We start from the raw sequence: 18449 nt of genomic DNA, 5'->3' as shown, positions 1-18449 counted from the left end.
TTGAGTTGGTGAGGTCTGAGAGCCCGAGCTTAAGCCCGAATAAACCATAAACCTTTGCTTTTGCATTTTGGTGTGTTGGGTCCTCAGTGGTCTTTTGGGGGTCCAGTGGATGAGGTACAACATAATGAAAATTTTCATGAAGGCCAGGTGGGTGGCGCTCTCCTATAATCTTAGTGCTCTGAAGGCTGAGACAAGAGAAATGCAGATTCAGGGTCAGTCTAGATATATAATCAAACTGTCTCAAAAAACAAAACAAAGTCATCGAGGGAGGCGAAAACTGGAGAAATGCCTAAATGAGTTCCTTAGAAAAGCAATGTAAAAATAATAATAAGGACTGCGAAGGGATTGTGAGTAGAGGGTTTGCCTGACATTCATGAAACCCTGGATTCCCCAGCACCTCATAAACCAGGAGCTGGGCTCACCTGTAATCCCAGCACTCAGAAGGTAGAGGCAGGAGGATGCAGAGGAGTTCAAAGTATTCCTCCAGTACATAGTGAGTTCAGGCCAGCCTTGGCTACTTGAGATCCATTCTCAAAGAGGGGGCAGTGGGAAGGAGAAGCGGTATAATTACAGTAGCATAGCAGTAGGTTGAGGGACAGAGATAAATGAACAAGCAAGTGAATTATACAAAAGACTCTAGGGGCAGCCTCTGGTCTGTACATCCTATTGTATCCTTTTAGAGCCCCCCTCCCAAGCTTCCATTATTCCAGCAGAGGTGGCTGGACATTAGAGACAGAGCATAAAATACTCTAACAAGGGGCCTGAAGAGATGGCTCTGTGGTTAAGAGCACTGGCTGCTTTTGCAGAGGACCCAGATTCAATTCCCAGCACCCACATGGCAGCTAACAACTGTCAGTAGCTCCAGGTCCAGGGGAATCTGATGTCCCCTTCTGGCCTCTGTAGGCATTACACACATGTAGTAACACTTACATACATGCAGGCAAAACACTCATACACATAAAATAATAAAAATAACAAAATATGTTTTAAATACAGTAACAAAGGGGAGGGGTGGTACACACTTTTAACCCCAGAACTTGGGAGGCAGAGGCAGGTGGATCTCTATGAGATCGAGGCCAGCCTGGTCTACATAGCAAGTTCCAGCTGGGGCTACAGAAAGACCCCATCTTAAAACAAACAAACAGTAACAAAATAAACCAGTAAACCAGTAAGATTTCTCCTACCCTTTGTCCATTCAATTATTCTATAATTATCCACAGAGTTTCATGAATGGGGGATCTAGAGTCTATGAAGCTCTGTTCATTTCTGACCACCAAGAATGCATTGATTTAAACACTCTGGGATACGCTTAAAGGGGACCAATTAGAGTTCTGTGGAGATTGCCTATAGAGGGAATAATTCATCGATGTAAAAACAGCAACAATAATTTCATGATTAAATGAGGCGGGGAAAGGTGGTCGCAACAAAATTCTCCCAACCTCCTTAGGTTCCACGAGGTTCTGTGGATACAGCCTAGCACAGGCCGCTGGGTCAGTCCAGAAAGTCCAACTAGTGGCGCCAGTGTAGCTCAAGGACCACCAAGGAACTACAAGTCCCAGGAAGCCTTGCGAGCCGAGTCCACAGAAGGAGCAGCCAAACGTGGGAATTGTGATCTAAACTCCCGCACAGAACCCGGGTTGGCACCCAGCGCATCTCACCTGAAAGTTGCCTACTATGGATGTCCCCAGAGCACAGAGGAGCCCCGACCACAGGATCAGCTGGTTATGCCACGTTTTGACGCCCCAGTCCCGGAGCTGGTGATAACGCACAATGCAGATCCAAACAGCTGGGAGGAGAGGGACATGAGTAAGGGTCTGACTCACCACAGGGTCCCCAGGAGATGGAGAGGTCATAAAGCAGAAAGAGACAGGTGTCAGGGGTAGGAGCCAAACTCCCAGATTGGAGAGAAAAAAGGAGCTGGGGATACTAGATTTCGGGAAACTGCAGGAAGGAGGGATGGGTCTCGGGGAGGAGGAACTAAGGGGCATTTCGGTTGCTTTGGGCTAGCAGTGAAGGGAATGGCCTGGAGAATATTTACCTAGAGCAGCTCCTGTGTTGAGGATTTGGCTGAAAATGCAGCTCTGAGGGGCGTAAGACCCACAGTAACTGAAGAAGATAAAGAGGTCATCCTGTGGTCCCTCCAAGTCAAGGATGGACCCTCTTCCTCCCTCCACCTTCCTCCCACATCACCCCCACAGCCATAACAACCTGATGTAGGGGAAGCCTTTCGTGAGATCCACAGTCCTGTTGGCCACAGCAATTGCAAAACTGACGTGGGAGGGACACAGGAAGTCAGTGAGGGGCTCTCAAGATTAGCTTTCCCTTCTGTTAACCAATCACGTGCTTGCCTTAACAAAACAAAGTTGGACTTCTGGCCCCCTCCTCTGTCAACAAGTAGGAGTCCAAAACCCAGCCCTCCTCCCTCAGACCCAGGAGTCCAGACCCCAACCCTCCTCCCTCAGAAACAGGAGTCCAGACCCCAGCCTCCTCCCTCAGACCCAGGGGTCCAGACCCTAGCTCTCCTCCCTGAGACCCAAGAGTCTAGACCCTGCCTTCCTCCCTCAGACCCAGGAGTCCAGACCTCAGCCTTCTCCCTGAGACCCAGGGGTCCAGGCCCCAGTCTCCTCCCTCAGACCCAGGGGTCCAGGTCCCAGCCCTCAGACCCAGGGGTCCAGACCCCAGTCTCCTCCCTCAGATCCATGTATCCCTTGGGCCCCTGTTACTTACACAATCCAGACACCAGCAATAGCCCATAGAGCTAGGAAGACTGGCAGCAAGGACAGGTAGGCCCACATGCTGGACTCTGCCCTGGAAGTAAAGAAGCCAGGTCTCACAAGTAAGGAACCAGTCCTCAGGTATATAAGGTTGAGGCCTCCTGACTCTGAGACCCCATTGGCTGGAACACAGCACTAATGAGCTGATTGATGCAGGCCAGCCCTTGTTCAGGGCACTTTTTCTTTCTCTCAGTCTTGTTCCTAATCAACTGAGTTTTCCTGTCTCCTCAGCTCTTCCCTTTTATCTGCCAGTCTCCCGGTTCTCTTAAGGTCTTCACCTCTCCAAGTTACCTTGGGTTCTCTAATTTCCTGGCGGTTTGGAGCCAGGTAATGTGTCAGGAAAGAAGGGCTGAGATTCGGGGTGTGGCAAAAGCAAAGTCCAAGCTGAGTGCCTAGAAGGTTCTGGGTCTTTGGTCTAATCAGTCACTTTCTATAGGACCTCACACCCAAACTGCCACTTCCTGTCTCAAATGTGAATCAGCAGCACCCTAACTTCACAGAGCCCCTAACTTCCTTCCACTTTGTGGGTTCAGTGTCCAGATTCCCCAGGCTGTATCCTCTCCCAAGACCTCGAAATCAGCCTCTTGGAATACTTGCATACGTGTAGCTCCTGGGGTCCAGCCACCTTTACGTACACAAATCCAGACCCTCAGTTCTGGATTCATCTATATCCAAGGCTGACCAGGATCTTCCCATCCTGCCTCAGCATCCTGGGTAGCTGGAATTAAAGTCCTAAACCTTTAGGCCAGCTGTTGGTCCTGGGTTTCTGCTTTCTGTCCCTGGGCTGCTTGATGTGAGACCCCGGTGATCCCAACTCCTTCCCTCTGATTGTTCTTCCTTTTTCTGCTCTGGCAGAGCTCCCCAGACAGGCAACGTGTACGTGGGAAAGGGAAGGCAGTGATGAAATTGCCCTCTGAAATCCCTCTTCCCCCCTAAAAACAACTACTTCCTCAGCTTTAACCATTTTCTTTCCTTCTTATTTGAAGCAGGATCTCACCATGTAACTCAGGTTGGCCTCAAATGCAAGATCTTTCTGCCTCAGCCACCCTAGTACCAGGATTAGGGACTGGGAAGACGGCTCAGTGGGTAAGAGCACTTGCTATGCAAGAGGATCTGAGTTTGAACCCCCAGCATAAAACTCAGGTTAGAAGACAACTTGCCCATAAAAAGTCAGGCATGGATGTGTGTACCTGTAACCCCAGCATTGGGGGTTATAGATACCAAGAGATTGATAGGTAGCCTCGCCTGAGGGAGAAACTTCCTGGCCAGTGAGATATTCTAATGGGAATAAGGTGGAGATCAATAAATAAAGACACCTGACATCCTCTTCGGGCCTCAGCATGCATGCACGCACCATTCACGTGCACACACACACACTCCCACACACAAATATATAAACAATAATAAAAGCCTAGCAAGATGGCGGTGGGTAAAGACACCTGCCACCAAACTTGAGGACCTGGGTGTGATTTGCAGGACTCACATCGGGGAAGGAGAGAACTGACTCCCCCAAATTGTCCTCTGACGGCAGCACTCGCATCATGGAATATTCACGTGCACACACAAATAAATAAATGTAAAATAATAATAAAATTAGCCCCCATTTTTCTTCAACTTTCTGTCTCCCCTCCCCTAGTTAGTACTCCCATGTTTGGGTCATAGCCCATCTTTCTCTGAGGACCCTGAGATCCAGATTTTATCCCCCTCCTCCTTCAGTACCCTATTTTTTTTTCTTTTCTCTTGTTTCCCTTTTTTTTTTTTTTTTTGCCTCGAAGTTTCTATATAACCAAGAATTAACTTGAACTCCTGATCCTCTTGCCTTCACCCCGGGAATGCTGGGATTACAGGCATGTACCACAACACCTGGCTTATCTGAGGCAGTGGATGGAACCCATGCAGGAGTCAATTCTCTCCTTCCACCTTTTGTATCCTCAGGATCAAACTCAGGTCACCAAACTTAGTGGCAAGCACCTTTAATCCCAGCACTCAGAAGGAAGAGGCAGGCAGATCTCTGTGAGTTCAAGGCCAGCCTGGTCTACATAGTAAGTTCCAGGCCAGCTGGGGCTTCAGGAAGATCCTGTCTCAAAAAAGACAATCAAGTTCACTATCCAGGGGCATTTTGTATATTCACAATGTGTGTCACTACCACACACCTAGTTCATAAATTTTTCTTTACCCTAAAAGGAGACTCTGTGTTCATGAAGCCACCATTGCCCACTAAGTCCTTGCAACCAGTAAATATTTTCCATCTGTATGGATTTACATACTCTGGGCTGTTCATAGAATTTGAATCCTATCCTACATAGTCTTTTGTGTCTGGTTTCTTTTGCCTTTATACTGTGTTGCTTTTTTGTTTTAAGATTAGAAGAGAGGGCTGGAGAGATGGCTCAGCAGTTAAGAGGTCCTTCTTCCAGAGGACCCAGGTTTGATTCCCAGCACCCACATGGTAGCTAAAAACTGTTCATTAACTCCAGTTCCAGGGGATCCGAGCCCTCTTCTGGCCTCCTCAGGCTTTGCATGACAGGGGTGCATTTACACACATGCAGGCAGTACACTCATACACATAAAATAAAAATAATAAATATTTTCTAAAAGATTAAAAGAATTTTTAAATTTTGTTATGAGTATGTTGCCTGCATATATGTAGGTGTACCATGTGCATACAATACCCTTGGAGGCCAGAAGAGTCAGATTCCTTGGAACTGGAGTTATGGTTGGTTGTTAGCTACCATGTGGGCGCTGGGAACTGAACCCTGGTCTTCTGCAAGAGCAGCCACTGCTCTTAACCATTCAGCCATTACTCCAGTCCCAGAATTTTTTTTTTTACTATTACTTTTAATTTGTGTCTATATCTATGTATGCCACATGTGTGTGGGTGTCCTCAGGGGCCAGAAAAGATCCCCTGGAAATGGAATTACAGGCAACTGTGAGCCTCCTGACAGGGGTGCTGGGAACCAAAATCAGGTCCTCTAGAAGAGCAACAAGTGCTCTTAACCACTAAGTCATCTTTCTAGCCCCTATACTGTGTTTTTGTTGTTTGTTTAGACAGGGTCTCCTGTACTCCAAGTTTGTACTCCAAGCTGGCCATGAACTGGATATGTTACAGAGGCTGACCTTGAACTCCTGATCCTTCACTTCCCAAGTGCTGGGATTACAGGTCATGCCTCAGAACACCTGGCTTTTTATACAGTTCTTGAGGTTTATCCGTGTTATTATGGTTTGTCTTTGTAAAATTTATGTTGAAGAAATTTAATCCTTATTATGCGATATTAAGGGAGGATGAGGATGTGGCTCAGTGGTAGAGCAGTTGACTAGCATGCACAAGATCCTGGGTTCAATCCCTGCTACTGGTAAAAGCTGATTAAGGTTCTCCTCTCAAGACTGGATTCATTCACTCACTGGATCAGTGGTTTAATGGATTGTCTTAACTGAAAGCTAGTTGGCTAAATCTCTGTGAACTCCGTTTCCCACCTTGTGTTATCTGGTACCACCTCTGAACTTGGCTGGTAAGAAACCAATACCAGATGTAGCACCTCAACATCAGACCCAAATAAACTGCTCCCCTTTAAAACTTACCCAGTCTGTGGTATTGTGTCACCACCAACAGTAGAACAGGAGCTGAGATACATGTAGCATCCTTTTTATGGCTGTGTAATATTCTACTGACTTGGCCTCTTTGGAAATCTCAGGAGTTCTAGGCCTTGAATTCTACAGGATCTCTGGTGTCTCAGTACCTAGGACTTTAGGTTCTGTTGTGTGAGAGATGTTTCCTGGGGAGACAAAACACACATACTCACTCACACATTGACACACATGTCATTATCCCAGAAAGGGAGCCCACACAAAGTAGTGACTGCACCAAAGTCCAACTTGGTAAGCCAGAGTTTTTATTGGGGTTACTAACAGGAGTATGGGTGAAAGGTTACATTCAGGAGCAGGGTTGACTCAAAAGCAGGTATGTCACTGATACATCCACCCCGACATGGGTGACCACTCAAGAAAGCTGCAGCCCTAGAGCTGTCTGCACAACCTGTAGACAGCTCAACAGTCTGAGCATCTCCCCTCTGCTGCTCAGCTGGTCAGAGTCTCCTGGAGAACTGTTTTCAGTTTTCTGCTTCTATAACTCTGAGCACCGGCCCTTTCGTATCTTGCAAGCTTCTTGACTCTTTTCCAAACGTGGAGTTTGTTTGCCTCCTGAGTTTCGTGTGACTCCCACAATCCAAATACAAAGTACGAACAGAACAGGACAAGACCCAGGCCCCTCAGTTGGGCATGGTGATGCACAGCTGCAATCCCAGCACTGTGGAAATGCAATCGGGAAGTTGAGAAGTTCAAGGTCATCCTCAGGACTCTGTAGAGAGTTCAAGGTCAGCCTGGTCTACATAGTGAGTTCAGGTCAGCTGGGGCTACAGGGAGACCCTGTCTCAAAAAGACCAAAAAAAAAAAAATTATTGGAGCAGGGTGTGGTGGTGCATGTCTTTATCCCAGCACTCAGGAGGCAGAAGCAGGTGAATTTCAGTGAGATCGAGGCCAACCTTGTCTGTAGACCTGGTTCAAGGCCTGCTGTGGCTACAAGGAGACCCTGTCTCAAAAAATCAAAACAAAACAAAATATTGGGGGTGGGATGTTAACCTGATGAGGTGGCTCAGAGCATAAAGGTATTTGTCACCCAAGTCTGGTGACCCAAGTTCTATCTCCAGAACCCATGCACATGGCACGGATCCATGCACATCATATATACACAATAATATGTGCATGGGCCAGGCATGGTGGCACATACTTTTAATCCTAGCACTGGGGAACTCTGTGAGTTCCAGCCTTGTCTACATAGCTAGTATGTAGCCAGACCAGCCAGAGCTACACAATGAGACCTTGTTTAAAAAATACTACAACACACACACACACATAGACACACACAGACACAGACAGACACACATATGCATATATATGCTGGGGAGACAGGTCAGTAGGTAAAACACTGGATCTGAGTTTCGTTCCCAAACCTCACAAGAAAAATAAAGCAAGCTTGTGGGGTAGCAGTGGGCAGTGGGCATGAGATGGGGAGAAGGCCGTGTGAGAGTGCTAACAACCAAAGCTGACGACCTGGGTTAGATCCCTGAGACCCACCTGGTAGGAGTGAGCTGATTCCCACAGGTGTCTTCTGACTTTCGCACATGTGTCATATGCACACACACACACACACACATGCATATATTCAAATAAATAGATAAATAAGTAAATAAATGTAATAATAATAATAAAGGCTGGGCGTGGTGGTATGGCTATAATCCAGGTGCTGGAGAAGTAGAGACTGGTGGATCCCTAGGGCTCCCTGGCCAGCCAGCCTAGTCTACTTGTTAAGTTCCAGGTCTGTCAGAGACCTTGTTTGAAAAAAATAAGGTGGGTGGCTGGAGAGATGGTTCAGTGGTTAAGAGCAATAGCTGTTCTTACAGAGGATTCAGGTTCAGTTCCCAGCACTCACATGGTGACTAACAGCCATCTGTAACTCCAGTTCCAGGGGATCCAATGTCCCCTTCTGGCCTCCATGGATATTTGATTCACGTGGTACACTTATATACATACAGGCAAAACTCTCACACACATAAAATAAAAATAAATAATTTTTAAAGGTGGATGTGTAAGAAACATTAAATATTAGTCTTTTCTTTCAAACCCTATAAAACTTGGAGTTTGGTTTATGACAAGGAGTTCTAATCTTTTTAAAAAATATATTTTATTGCAACCAGGCATGGTGGTGCACGCCTGTAGTCCCAGGACTTGGGAAGCAGAGGCAGGAGGATCTCTGTGAGTTCAAGGCCACCCTGGTCTACATAGTGAGTTCAGGACAGCTGGGGCTACAGGGAGACCCTGTTTCAAATAGACCAAAAAATACATATTTTTTTATTTACTATTTTTATTTTATGTTCATGAGTGTTCTGTCTACATGTACATAAGTGCACCACATGCATGCAATGCCTACAGAGGCCAGATCCCCTGGAATTGGAGTCACAGATGGTTCTTAGCCACCATGTGGGCACTGGGAATTGAACCTAGGTCCTCTGAAAGAACAAGTGTTCTTAAGAGCTGAGCCACTGCTCCAGCCCCAGAAATTCTAATCTTTTAATTTCACTGTATTTAAGGAAAGCCTGAGCCTGATGGCCTGGGGTGGAGAAGCTCTTCTCTCTTCAAGCCAATTCTTTTAAACTAGCCAACAAGGAAAGACTGTACGGACCCTAGCCAATGGGCGAAAGACACAATTTTTTCTGGGTTTTGAGTTTTTGTGTGTGTTTGCTGGATCTGACTGACTGACCATACAAGACACCCTTTTGCAAAAGTAAACTATGCCTTGCCAAGTTTCTTTAGTTTTATTGGTGTGTTCTTCGTGTGATATTGATGGAGTCCTTGGACCTCAGATTTTATTTTTAACACCAGGACATGTATGTGTGCAACCCCCATGCACACACACTGGAATATACATGCAGGAAAACAATAAAGCAAGGTACTTTAATGGAGGTTTCTCAGGGTACAGTGACTCAGGAAGAAGAAGCTACTAAGTAGCAATGGTAGCCAGAGTATGTGGGAGGTAGGGAAGGTCAGAAAAGCCTCACAAAGAAGCCTCAAGAGCCACATGAAGAAAGAGGCTGCGTGAGGACGTGCAGGATGAAATAAGGCATCTGTAGAGTGTAGGCCTGAAAAAGTCCAATGTCTGACAGGTTAGAGAGGCGCCCCCACTGGAGACAGAGCAGGACAAAAGCTCTTGGATACATCAAGGCTTGGAATTTTATCCTGAAGATTCTAGAGAGTCTTGGGATATCTTTTAGCAGGGAAGACCTGTGGAGACAGGAAACCAGTAATAGAAACTGGATGTACCAGGCTCTGTGGGGCATGCTTTTAATCCCAGCACTTGGGAAGCAGAGACAGGCGGATCTCCCTGAGTTCGAGGCCAGCTTGGTCTACATTGCAAGTTCCAAGCCAGCCTGGGCTACATAGAGAGAGTGTGTCTCAAACAAAACAACTAACAACAGAGATAAGCAGGGCTGAAGGTATAGCCCAGTTGGTTGAGTGCTTGCCCAGCATGCACGAAGTCCTGGGTTTTATTCCAGCACCACGTCAACCAGATATGATATTGCAACCCTGTAATCCCAACACTGAGGAGGTGGATGCTGGAGGAGCCAAAGTTCAAAGTTACACTCAGATAAATAGGGAGTTTGAGGCCAACCTGGGATACAGGAGACTCTGTCTCAAAGAAAGAGGAGAAAAGGAGAGGAATAGAGAGAAGAAAGGGGAAAGGAAGAGAGAGACAGGCAGACAGACAGAGAAAGAGTAACTATTGATAGGCCTATAGTGTCCTGCATTGTTCAAGTGGTCTTCATGGGTCTTACTAATTCTCAGTCTCCCTCTCTTTTTCTACAGGGTTTCACTATGTAACCCAGACTAGCCTGGAACTCACTGTGTATCCCAGGCTGACCTCACACTTGTATCCATCCTCCTGCCTCATCCTCCTGAGCTCTGGGATTATAGGCATGCACCACACCCAGAGAATTCCTAGTATCTTGAGTCATTTTTTATGTGACTCACACACACAGCCTAGTGACCCTGAGGACAGAATGCCTCAAATTATCTCAGATTGCACACATTCCAGAGATTTCAGGAGGTAGTGGCAGAGCATTTGCCTAGCATGTACAAGGCCCTGGGTTCCATCCCCCTTCCCCCCGCACTGAAAAAAAGATATATAAATAAAAATTAAAAGAGACTGTCATCTAGAAAACTTAGAGCTTTCAGTTCAGTATTCAATGTCACATCTGACACAAAACAGTAGGAATGTTTGTCTGTGGCTGCTACACAGAGGGAGCAGTCACAGATAAATCAGTGTAATTCACTGATAGTTTGAATTACAATGGTTCTGGGTGTCTACCCCCTGAGGAAGCTCTCACTAGGCTAAAGTCCAGATCCTGACCTGATTGGTTCCTTCCTAGAAGCTCCAGAGAAGAATCCACTCCATGACAGTTTAAAATTTTTTATTACGCTTTTATTTATTTTTTAAGATTTATTTTTATTTTATGTATATATGTGTTTTGTCTGCATGTATGTATGTGCACCACATGCATGTCTGGTACCCAAGGGGCTAGAAGAGGGTGTCAGATACCCTGAAACTGGAGTTACAGTTGGTTGTTAGCCACCATATGGGTGCTGGGAACTAAACCTGGGTCCTTTGCAAGAGCAGTCAGTGCTCTTAATGGTTGAGCCATCTTTCTAGCCTCTATTTATCGTGTGTGTGTGTGTGTGTGTGTGTGTGTGTGATCACACGCATGCCATGTGTGTGGAGATCAGCGGACAACCTGTAGGAGTCAGTTCTTTTCTTTAACCATGTGGGTTTAGGGAGTTGAACTTAGGCTGTCAGGCTTGGTGGCAAGTGCGTTTACCTACTGAGTTATCTCACCACCCCTCCCTGCACCTTTTTTTTTTTTTTGAGACACGTTCTCATCTAGCCCAGGCTGACCTCAAATTCACTATGCAGCCAAGGATGACCATGAATTCCTTATCCTCCTGTTTTCTTCTCCCTCCTCTGACCTTGGATGGCATCCTTTCTCCTTCTTTGGTTCTGACCAGCTGCCTGCCTCTTTCACCCGTAATGACCTTATAATGAACTTGAGGATATGAGGTGATCCAGGATCATCTCTCCACCCCAAGATCCTTCAGGTAATCACGCCTGCAAAGTCTCCTTTGCCATGTCATCATATTCTTAGATTCTGAAGAAGACATGAGGCTGGCAGGATGGTTCAGCAGGTAAAGGTGATTGCTGCCAAGTCTGATGACCTGAGTTCAGTTCCTGAAATCGACACAGGGAAATGGAGAACTGACTCCTGCAAGTTGTTCTCTGTCATCTGACACTAGCCCCTCCCCTAATAAATAAAGAAATAGGATGTGAACACCAACATGGGCGTCATTATCTGTCTCCCACAGTGCCCCTGGCTATTTATTCCAAAATGAGGTGCACGGCGTCCTTGAACTCCAAATCCTCCTGCCTCCAACTCCCAAATTCAGGGATTACAAGTCTGTACCACCACACCTGTTTTTTAAAATTAATTAATAAATAAATTTATTTTGATTTTTTAAGAGTGCTATGCCTACTTGTGTATAAGTGTACCCATGTCAAGCAGTGCCCATGGAGGACAGAAGAGGACGTCTGATCCCAGATGGTTGGTAGCCACCATGTGGGTGCTAGGATTTGAACCCAGGTCTTCTGTAAGAACAACCAGTGCTCTTAACTACTGAGCCATCTCTCCAGCCCATGACACATCTGTTTTTGTTTGTTTTTTATTAAGTAGCAGGAATTGAATGCAGGACTTTGTGTATGCTAGGTACCAACTGAGCTACATCCCTAAACTTTTTCTTTATTTTTGAGACAGGGTCTCATGTAGCCCAGGCTGGCTTAGAACTCAATACTCAACCAAAGATGCCCTTGAACTCCTACTAGTCCTGTGCCTGAATGCATGTCCAGTGCTCAGAAGGGTGCATGTGCTGAATATGAGCTTTGTAAGAGCTAGCTGTATTCAGCATGGTCTTTGGGGGCTTTTGAAAGAGTCAGTTGGGGGTGGGATAGCATAGTAAGCTTATATTTGTATGTACATAGCGCTGAGGATTGAATCCGTGCCCCGTCCGTGCCTCGAATGTGCTGGGCACCCTCAGCTCTTAAGCCTTTGAAGGTGCCGGACTACATTGTTACTGTTCAACACAGCTTGGCTTCCTTCCATGGGGTCTGACTGAGGCACCAGTAGGAAGTAGAGCCCCTACTGTTTGTTTGCCACTTAGCAAAATTGAGGACCTGACAGGTATGGTGGCCCACATCTGTAATCCAAGCATTTAGAAGGCAGAAGCGGGAGGATCCTGAGTTCAAGGCCATCTTAGGCTACATAGTGAGTTTAAAACCAACCTGAGCTATAATGTGACTGTATCAAAATACTAAGAATAAAAAATTGTATTTATTTTGTATGTGTAGGGTATAGCTCATGCCATGGTGCATGTGTGGAGGTCAGAAGGAAACTTTTGGAAGTGGATTCCCTTCTACATGTGACTCCTAGGGACTGAATGCAAGTTCTCAGTCCTAGCAAGCAGGTCCTGATTTTTTAAAAAATTTTTTTACTGGGTATATGGACAATTTCCCCCCCTTTATTCCCATAGTTCTTTGTATAGTCCTCCTTCCCCCGTTCCCCTTTACCCCTTTTTTTTACATATTTCTCCCTTAATAACAGCTTTATCCTCTATTCTTCTCCCTCGGGTTCCTTCTTTCCCTTTACCAAAAAAGCTTTAAGCTGGGGCTTATGAGATGGCTCAGTGGTTAAGAGCACTGACTGCTCTTGCAGAGGACCCAGGTTTGATTCCCAGCACCCATACGGTGGCTATGAACTGTCCTTAACTCCAGTTCTAGGGGAATCCGAAGCCCTCTTCTGACCTCCGCAGCATTGCACAACACAGGTGCACTCACATACATGCAGGCAATACACTCATACACATAAAATATCAATAATAAATAATTTTTTTAAAAACCTTAAGCACAGAAGGAACCCCTATAATTCTCCTCAATGAGGGACCCTGCATACTGCCTGCTCCTAGGGGTGGAACACACATCTGGTACTATAGACCCAGCTACCCCCATGGCAGGGGAGAATATAGGCCCCAGTGGGAAGTCACCTACAATTGCTTTGTCAGATGGAGATGATGAACTGTTGGGAGCCGCTAATCATTGAGCTGTTGGCAGCCTCATTTACTGAGTTTGTGTCATGCAAACCAGTACTTAACCTGCCCATTCAGGAGGAAGGAGTTTTCTGGAGAGCCTCACAATACCTGACCTTGAGGCAATAGTGGTAAACAAAAAGATTAAGGAAGCCTTTGATCTGACCACTCCCTGACCCTCAGATACAGGTGGGGAAATACAGCAATTGTAACTAATTGAGTTCTTCTGTATAAAAAGACAGAACTGAAATAAATCGAGGCTGCAGTATTCACAGTGAGTCCTCCCAAGCGCCTTTTCTGTCTCCTTTCCTTTCTTTCAATCCTCACTCCCCCTTTCAGGTACTGTCCGTTTTGGCCGGCTGGCACCGGCAATGAACCTGCTAAAGTACTGACCAAGCATTTGCATTTATACCCATAGGGTAAGTTATTATAGCAGTCACTGCTTAGATATTCTTGCTTCTTGCTCTGTGTGTTTTTATAGTAGATGGAATCCTACTCAAAATGGCCAACAGCCCATGGAAAACAGATGATGCAGAGACCTGAAAGTTCAGTGCCTTGCCACAATGGGAGGAAGACCATCCCACACCTACCACCCCCTCCAAGGCTCAGGGACTTTTGCAGAAGAGGTTGGTGGAAAGAATCTAAGAGCCAGAGGAAGGGGTAGAGAGTTAACTGAAGTGTCCTCCAACCACTATGCTGGCAAGCTCTAGTCACACCTCCTTCCCATGCCGGTCAAGGAGTCCAGGGGGGAGTCAGTTACCCTCCTTCACCCAATCAGTCGACCTTAGCTGCATGTCACAGGAGGGGAAAAGGATATATAAGCCAAGAACACCAAGAGGTGCCTCTCTCACAATTTTGTGTGGCTGTTGGGAGGCTACGGGATCTGTATTTGAGTGTGGGCTTTACAGCACTCGGGAGGCAGAGCCAGGTGGATCTCTGTGAGTTCAAGGCCAGCCTGGTCTACATAGTGAGTTCCAGGACAGCTGCGACCTGGAGACCCTGTCTCAAAAAGGCCAAAAAAAAAAAAAATTAGATTAAAATAAATAAACAAACCGTATTAGAACGCAATATGCTTTTACAAGCTCTGTAATTGCTCTCTCATTGTATGTGATTCACACTGTACTGCAGTCAATGAGTTAAGATTTACACCTGCAGCAGTAGGAGTCAAATGGTACAATGTGACTGCTGTAGACAAGATGGATGTGTTATCATAGTGGGAAGTAAAGCCAAAGTAGTTGAAACAAATTTTTAAAAAATTTTATTAGTTGGCTGGGCATGGTGGCACATGCTTTTAATCCCAGCACTTGGGAAACAGAGGCAGGCAGATCTCTATGACTTCCAGGCCAGCCTGGTCTACATTTCAAGTTCCAGGCCAGCCAAGGCTACATGGTGAGACCATCAAAAAACAAATTTGTCAGGGGCTAGAGAGATGGTTCAGTGCTTAAGAGCACTTACTGCTCATGCAGAGGAGCTGGTTCTGTTCCCAGCACCCACAGCAGGTAGCTCACAACTGCCTGTCACTTCAGCTCCAGGGGATCCAACGCCCTTTGGCCTCCATGGGTACCTGTAGTGCACATAAACTCACACAGGCACACATACAAATAAAATTAATTAATAAAAATCTGATTTATTTATACTTTATGTGTGTGTGTCTTGTCTAGATGTATGTAAGTGCATGTAATGCCCACAGAGACCAGAAGAAGGCATTAGATCTCCAGGAATATGGGTGTTAGCAACCATATGGATGCTGGGAACTAAGCTTGGGTCCTCTAAAAGAGCAGTGGGTGCTCTTAACCACTGAGTCATCTCTCCAGTCCTAAAAATAAACAAATACTTTTGAAAAATTATCAGTTGAAGGGATTGGAGAGATGGCTCAGCAGTTAAGAGCACTGGCTGCTCTTTTAGAGGACATGAGTTAAATTCCCAGCACCCACATGGTAGCTAACAACAGTCCCTAGCTCCAGTTCCAAGGGATCTGATACCCATTTTGGCCTCTGTAGGTATTATACACATGTAGCACACTTATATACATTCAGGCAAAACACTCATACACATAAAATAAAAGTAATAAGAAATAAAATACTTTTTTTCACTCCCACAGCAAGCAGTTTAACACTGTGCAGCCTCGCCCCAGCAGGCCTGGAACTCACTGTTAGAGCAGACTGGCCTTGATCCAGATCAATCTGCCTCTGCCTCTGAAGTACTGGGATTAAAGGCAAGAGCCACCACGCCTGGCCTTTTTTTTTTTTTTTTTAGACAGGGTTTCATGTGGCCCTAAGTACTCTCGGACTCTTGATCCTTCTGCCGTAGCCTCCCAAATTCAGGAATTACAGGTATGAGCTACCACATCCAGCTTCTAGACTGTTTCTTAACTAATGACATATTAATAGCTGTAGAGAAAGCCCAGGGACATTCCAGTTTACTGGGGCCCCACTGTCTAGCTTAACATACAAACCCCTGCTCCTATCTGGGGGTACAGGGATCCTCCTATTTTGTTGGTTCCCAAGACATGCTTCTTCTTTCTCTTGTCCCTGATCAATTGTGCTTAGTGCAATTCTGAAACCCATCTGCTTGTTTCTGCAGCACCTTCTACTTCCGGTGACCTGTTCTTGTATAGCAGGCTTTTCCAAAACCCTGCCTTTGCAGAGTTAATAACTGAAACCGAGAAAAGTAGACCTGCTGGGTGGGTTGGGCTCTTCCAGGAAACAGACTGGACAAGTAACACAGGAGATCTATGCAGGGTGGGGCCAGTGAAAGGGAAAAGAGAAAAACAGCAGGGAAGTGGGGGCTGCAGAGTGGGTGGGTGTGACCCTGGGGAAACAAGGCTGAGGGGAGAACCTCACATCCTAGGGCTGTTCAGAGAAAGCTCCATGCCCCAGCGGGGGATGCACCACAAACATGTCCCATAGGGGAATCTGTGGAGACAGGAAGCAGGTGAGGGGTGGCAAAGGATGGGAGGAGGGCAGAGTTGGAATAATTGCATAATAGGTATGAGGTTTCCTCTGGGGGTGATAAAAATGTTTTGGAGCTAGTTAGAGGTGATGGTTGCACAACACTGGGTGTATTAAGTGCCACTGGATTGCATATTTGATTTACTGCTTAGTTCGCTGCTTTCGGACAGGGTCTCATGTAGCCCCACCTTCACATTAGGAAGCAACGAGAATTAAAAAGAACATAGGGAAAAAAAAGATCCCAAATTGTTTTTGTTTTTTGTTTTTATTTCACTTTTCTGTATGTGTGCATGCATATGCATGTGTGCATGTGTGCAGGTGCACATGCATGTGGAGGCCAGAGGTTGTCATCCAGTGTCTTCCTCTATGCACTCCATCTTATTTTTTTAAATATTAATTTATTTACTTTTAGTTTATGCGTGTGAGTGTATTGTCTGCATGTATGTCATTGCAGCAGTGTCATGCAATGCCCGAGGAGGTCAGAAGAGGCTGTCGGATCTCCTGGAATTGGAGTTACAAAAGGTTGTTAGGCGCCATGTGGGTGCTGGGATTTGGACCCAGGTCTTCTGCAAGAGCAGCCGGTGCTTTTAACCACTGAGCCATCTCTCCAGCCCCTCCACCTTATTTTTTATTACATTTATTTATTGTGTGTCTCATTTATGTTTATGGGGGGGTGTATGCTCAGTTCACAATGTGCATGTGGAGGTCAGAGGACAAATTGCAGGAGTCTCTCCTTCCACCATGTGGATTCCAAGGATCAAAGTCAGGTCTTCAGGCTTGGCAATTGGTGCCTTTACCCCCAGCCTCCAGCAAACCTTTATCAAATGATGACAGAGTTTGATGTGGTAGTACACCTGTAATCCCAGCACTTGGGAGGCAGAGGCAAGAGACTCAGTTCCAGGACAGTGTGAGCTGGAGTTTGAGGATAACCTGGTTACATGAGATCCTGTCACAAGCAAAGAGGCAGACTCTACATTCAGCAGGGAGGTTGACCAGACTGTTACAAGCTGAGCTGATGAAGGAATAGATATGAAGTCCCAGAAGTCATGGGAAGACAATGTAAGATTAGAGGACACCAAGGAGAAGGAGGTTGTTAGAAAGTCAGATTTTAATCTAGGTATGTGTTGATTAACCAGAACAACCTGGGACATCAATAACTGGGCAGTATCTCTCAAGTTTGTTATCAGAAATTCAGGAGGGGATTTGCACATGCTTGGGCTTGGGATTGGCTTTAGGGCTCCTGAGGCTGTAGTCAACAAGCTTACAGAAGCCAGGTGTGGTGATGCAAGCCTATAATACCAGCACTCAGGAAGCTGAGGCAGGAGAATTTCCTGGAGTTCAAGGACAGCCTGGGCTACATAAGCAGTTCCACGCCAGCTTAGGCTACAAGCAGATACAAAAAAATACAAAAAAGGGCCGACTGTGGTGGCACACACCTTTAATCTCAGCACTCAGGAGGCAGAGGCAAGTGGATCTCTGTGAGTTCAAGACCAGCCTGGTCTACATAGCAAGTTCCAGTCCAGTCAGTGCTGCATACTGAGACCCTGTCTCAAAACAACAGGGGCTGGAGAGATGGCTCAGAGGTTAAGAGCACTGGCTGCTCTTAAAGAGGACCCAGGTTTTGTTCCCAGACCTACATAGTAGCTAACACAACTGTCTGAAGCTTCAGTTCCAGGGGATCCGATGGCCCTCTTCTGACCTCTGCAGGCATTGCACAACACGGGTGCACTTATATGCATTGCACAACACGGGTGCACTTATATACATGCGGGCAATACACTCATACACGTAAAATTAAAATAATAAATAAAATATTAAACGAAAGAGCAAACAACATTTAAACAAGAAGAACATTGAGGAAAACAGTGCTGGGTGTTTAGCTCAGTTAACAGAGTGCTTGCCTAGTATACACAAAGACTTTGGTTCAATCACCAGTACCACATAAAACAGGTGTGGTAGTATTTGTCCATAATCCCAGCATTCCATAGGT

At 45.9% G+C, this 18449-nt stretch overlaps 1 protein-coding gene across 1 annotated transcript in view; it reads right to left on the bottom strand.

The window, feature by feature from the left end:
• Nucleotides 1-3124, bottom strand: part of Tmem150b (transmembrane protein 150B) — a 15350-nt gene extending 12226 nt beyond the window's left edge. The window contains exons 1-5 of the mRNA XM_008846666.3: nt 3066-3124; nt 2728-2808; nt 2209-2268; nt 2039-2106; nt 1659-1786 (exon numbers count right to left, since the gene is read on the bottom strand). Coding sequence (XP_008844888.1) covers nt 1659-1786; nt 2039-2106; nt 2209-2268; nt 2728-2795 — 324 coding nt within the window. The 5' untranslated portion in view covers nt 2796-2808; nt 3066-3124. The remainder of the gene's footprint in view (nt 1-1658; nt 1787-2038; nt 2107-2208; nt 2269-2727; nt 2809-3065) is intronic.
• Between the last annotated feature and the right edge of the window lie 15325 nt (nt 3125-18449).

This window comes from Nannospalax galili, unplaced genomic scaffold, assembly GCF_000622305.1.
Source record: "Nannospalax galili isolate Female #2095 unplaced genomic scaffold, S.galili_v1.0 scaffold842, whole genome shotgun sequence".
NCBI lineage: Eukaryota > Metazoa > Chordata > Mammalia > Rodentia > Spalacidae > Nannospalax > Nannospalax galili.
Note: the sequence above shows the minus strand (reverse complement) of the source record. Positions and strands in the feature narration are given on the sequence as shown.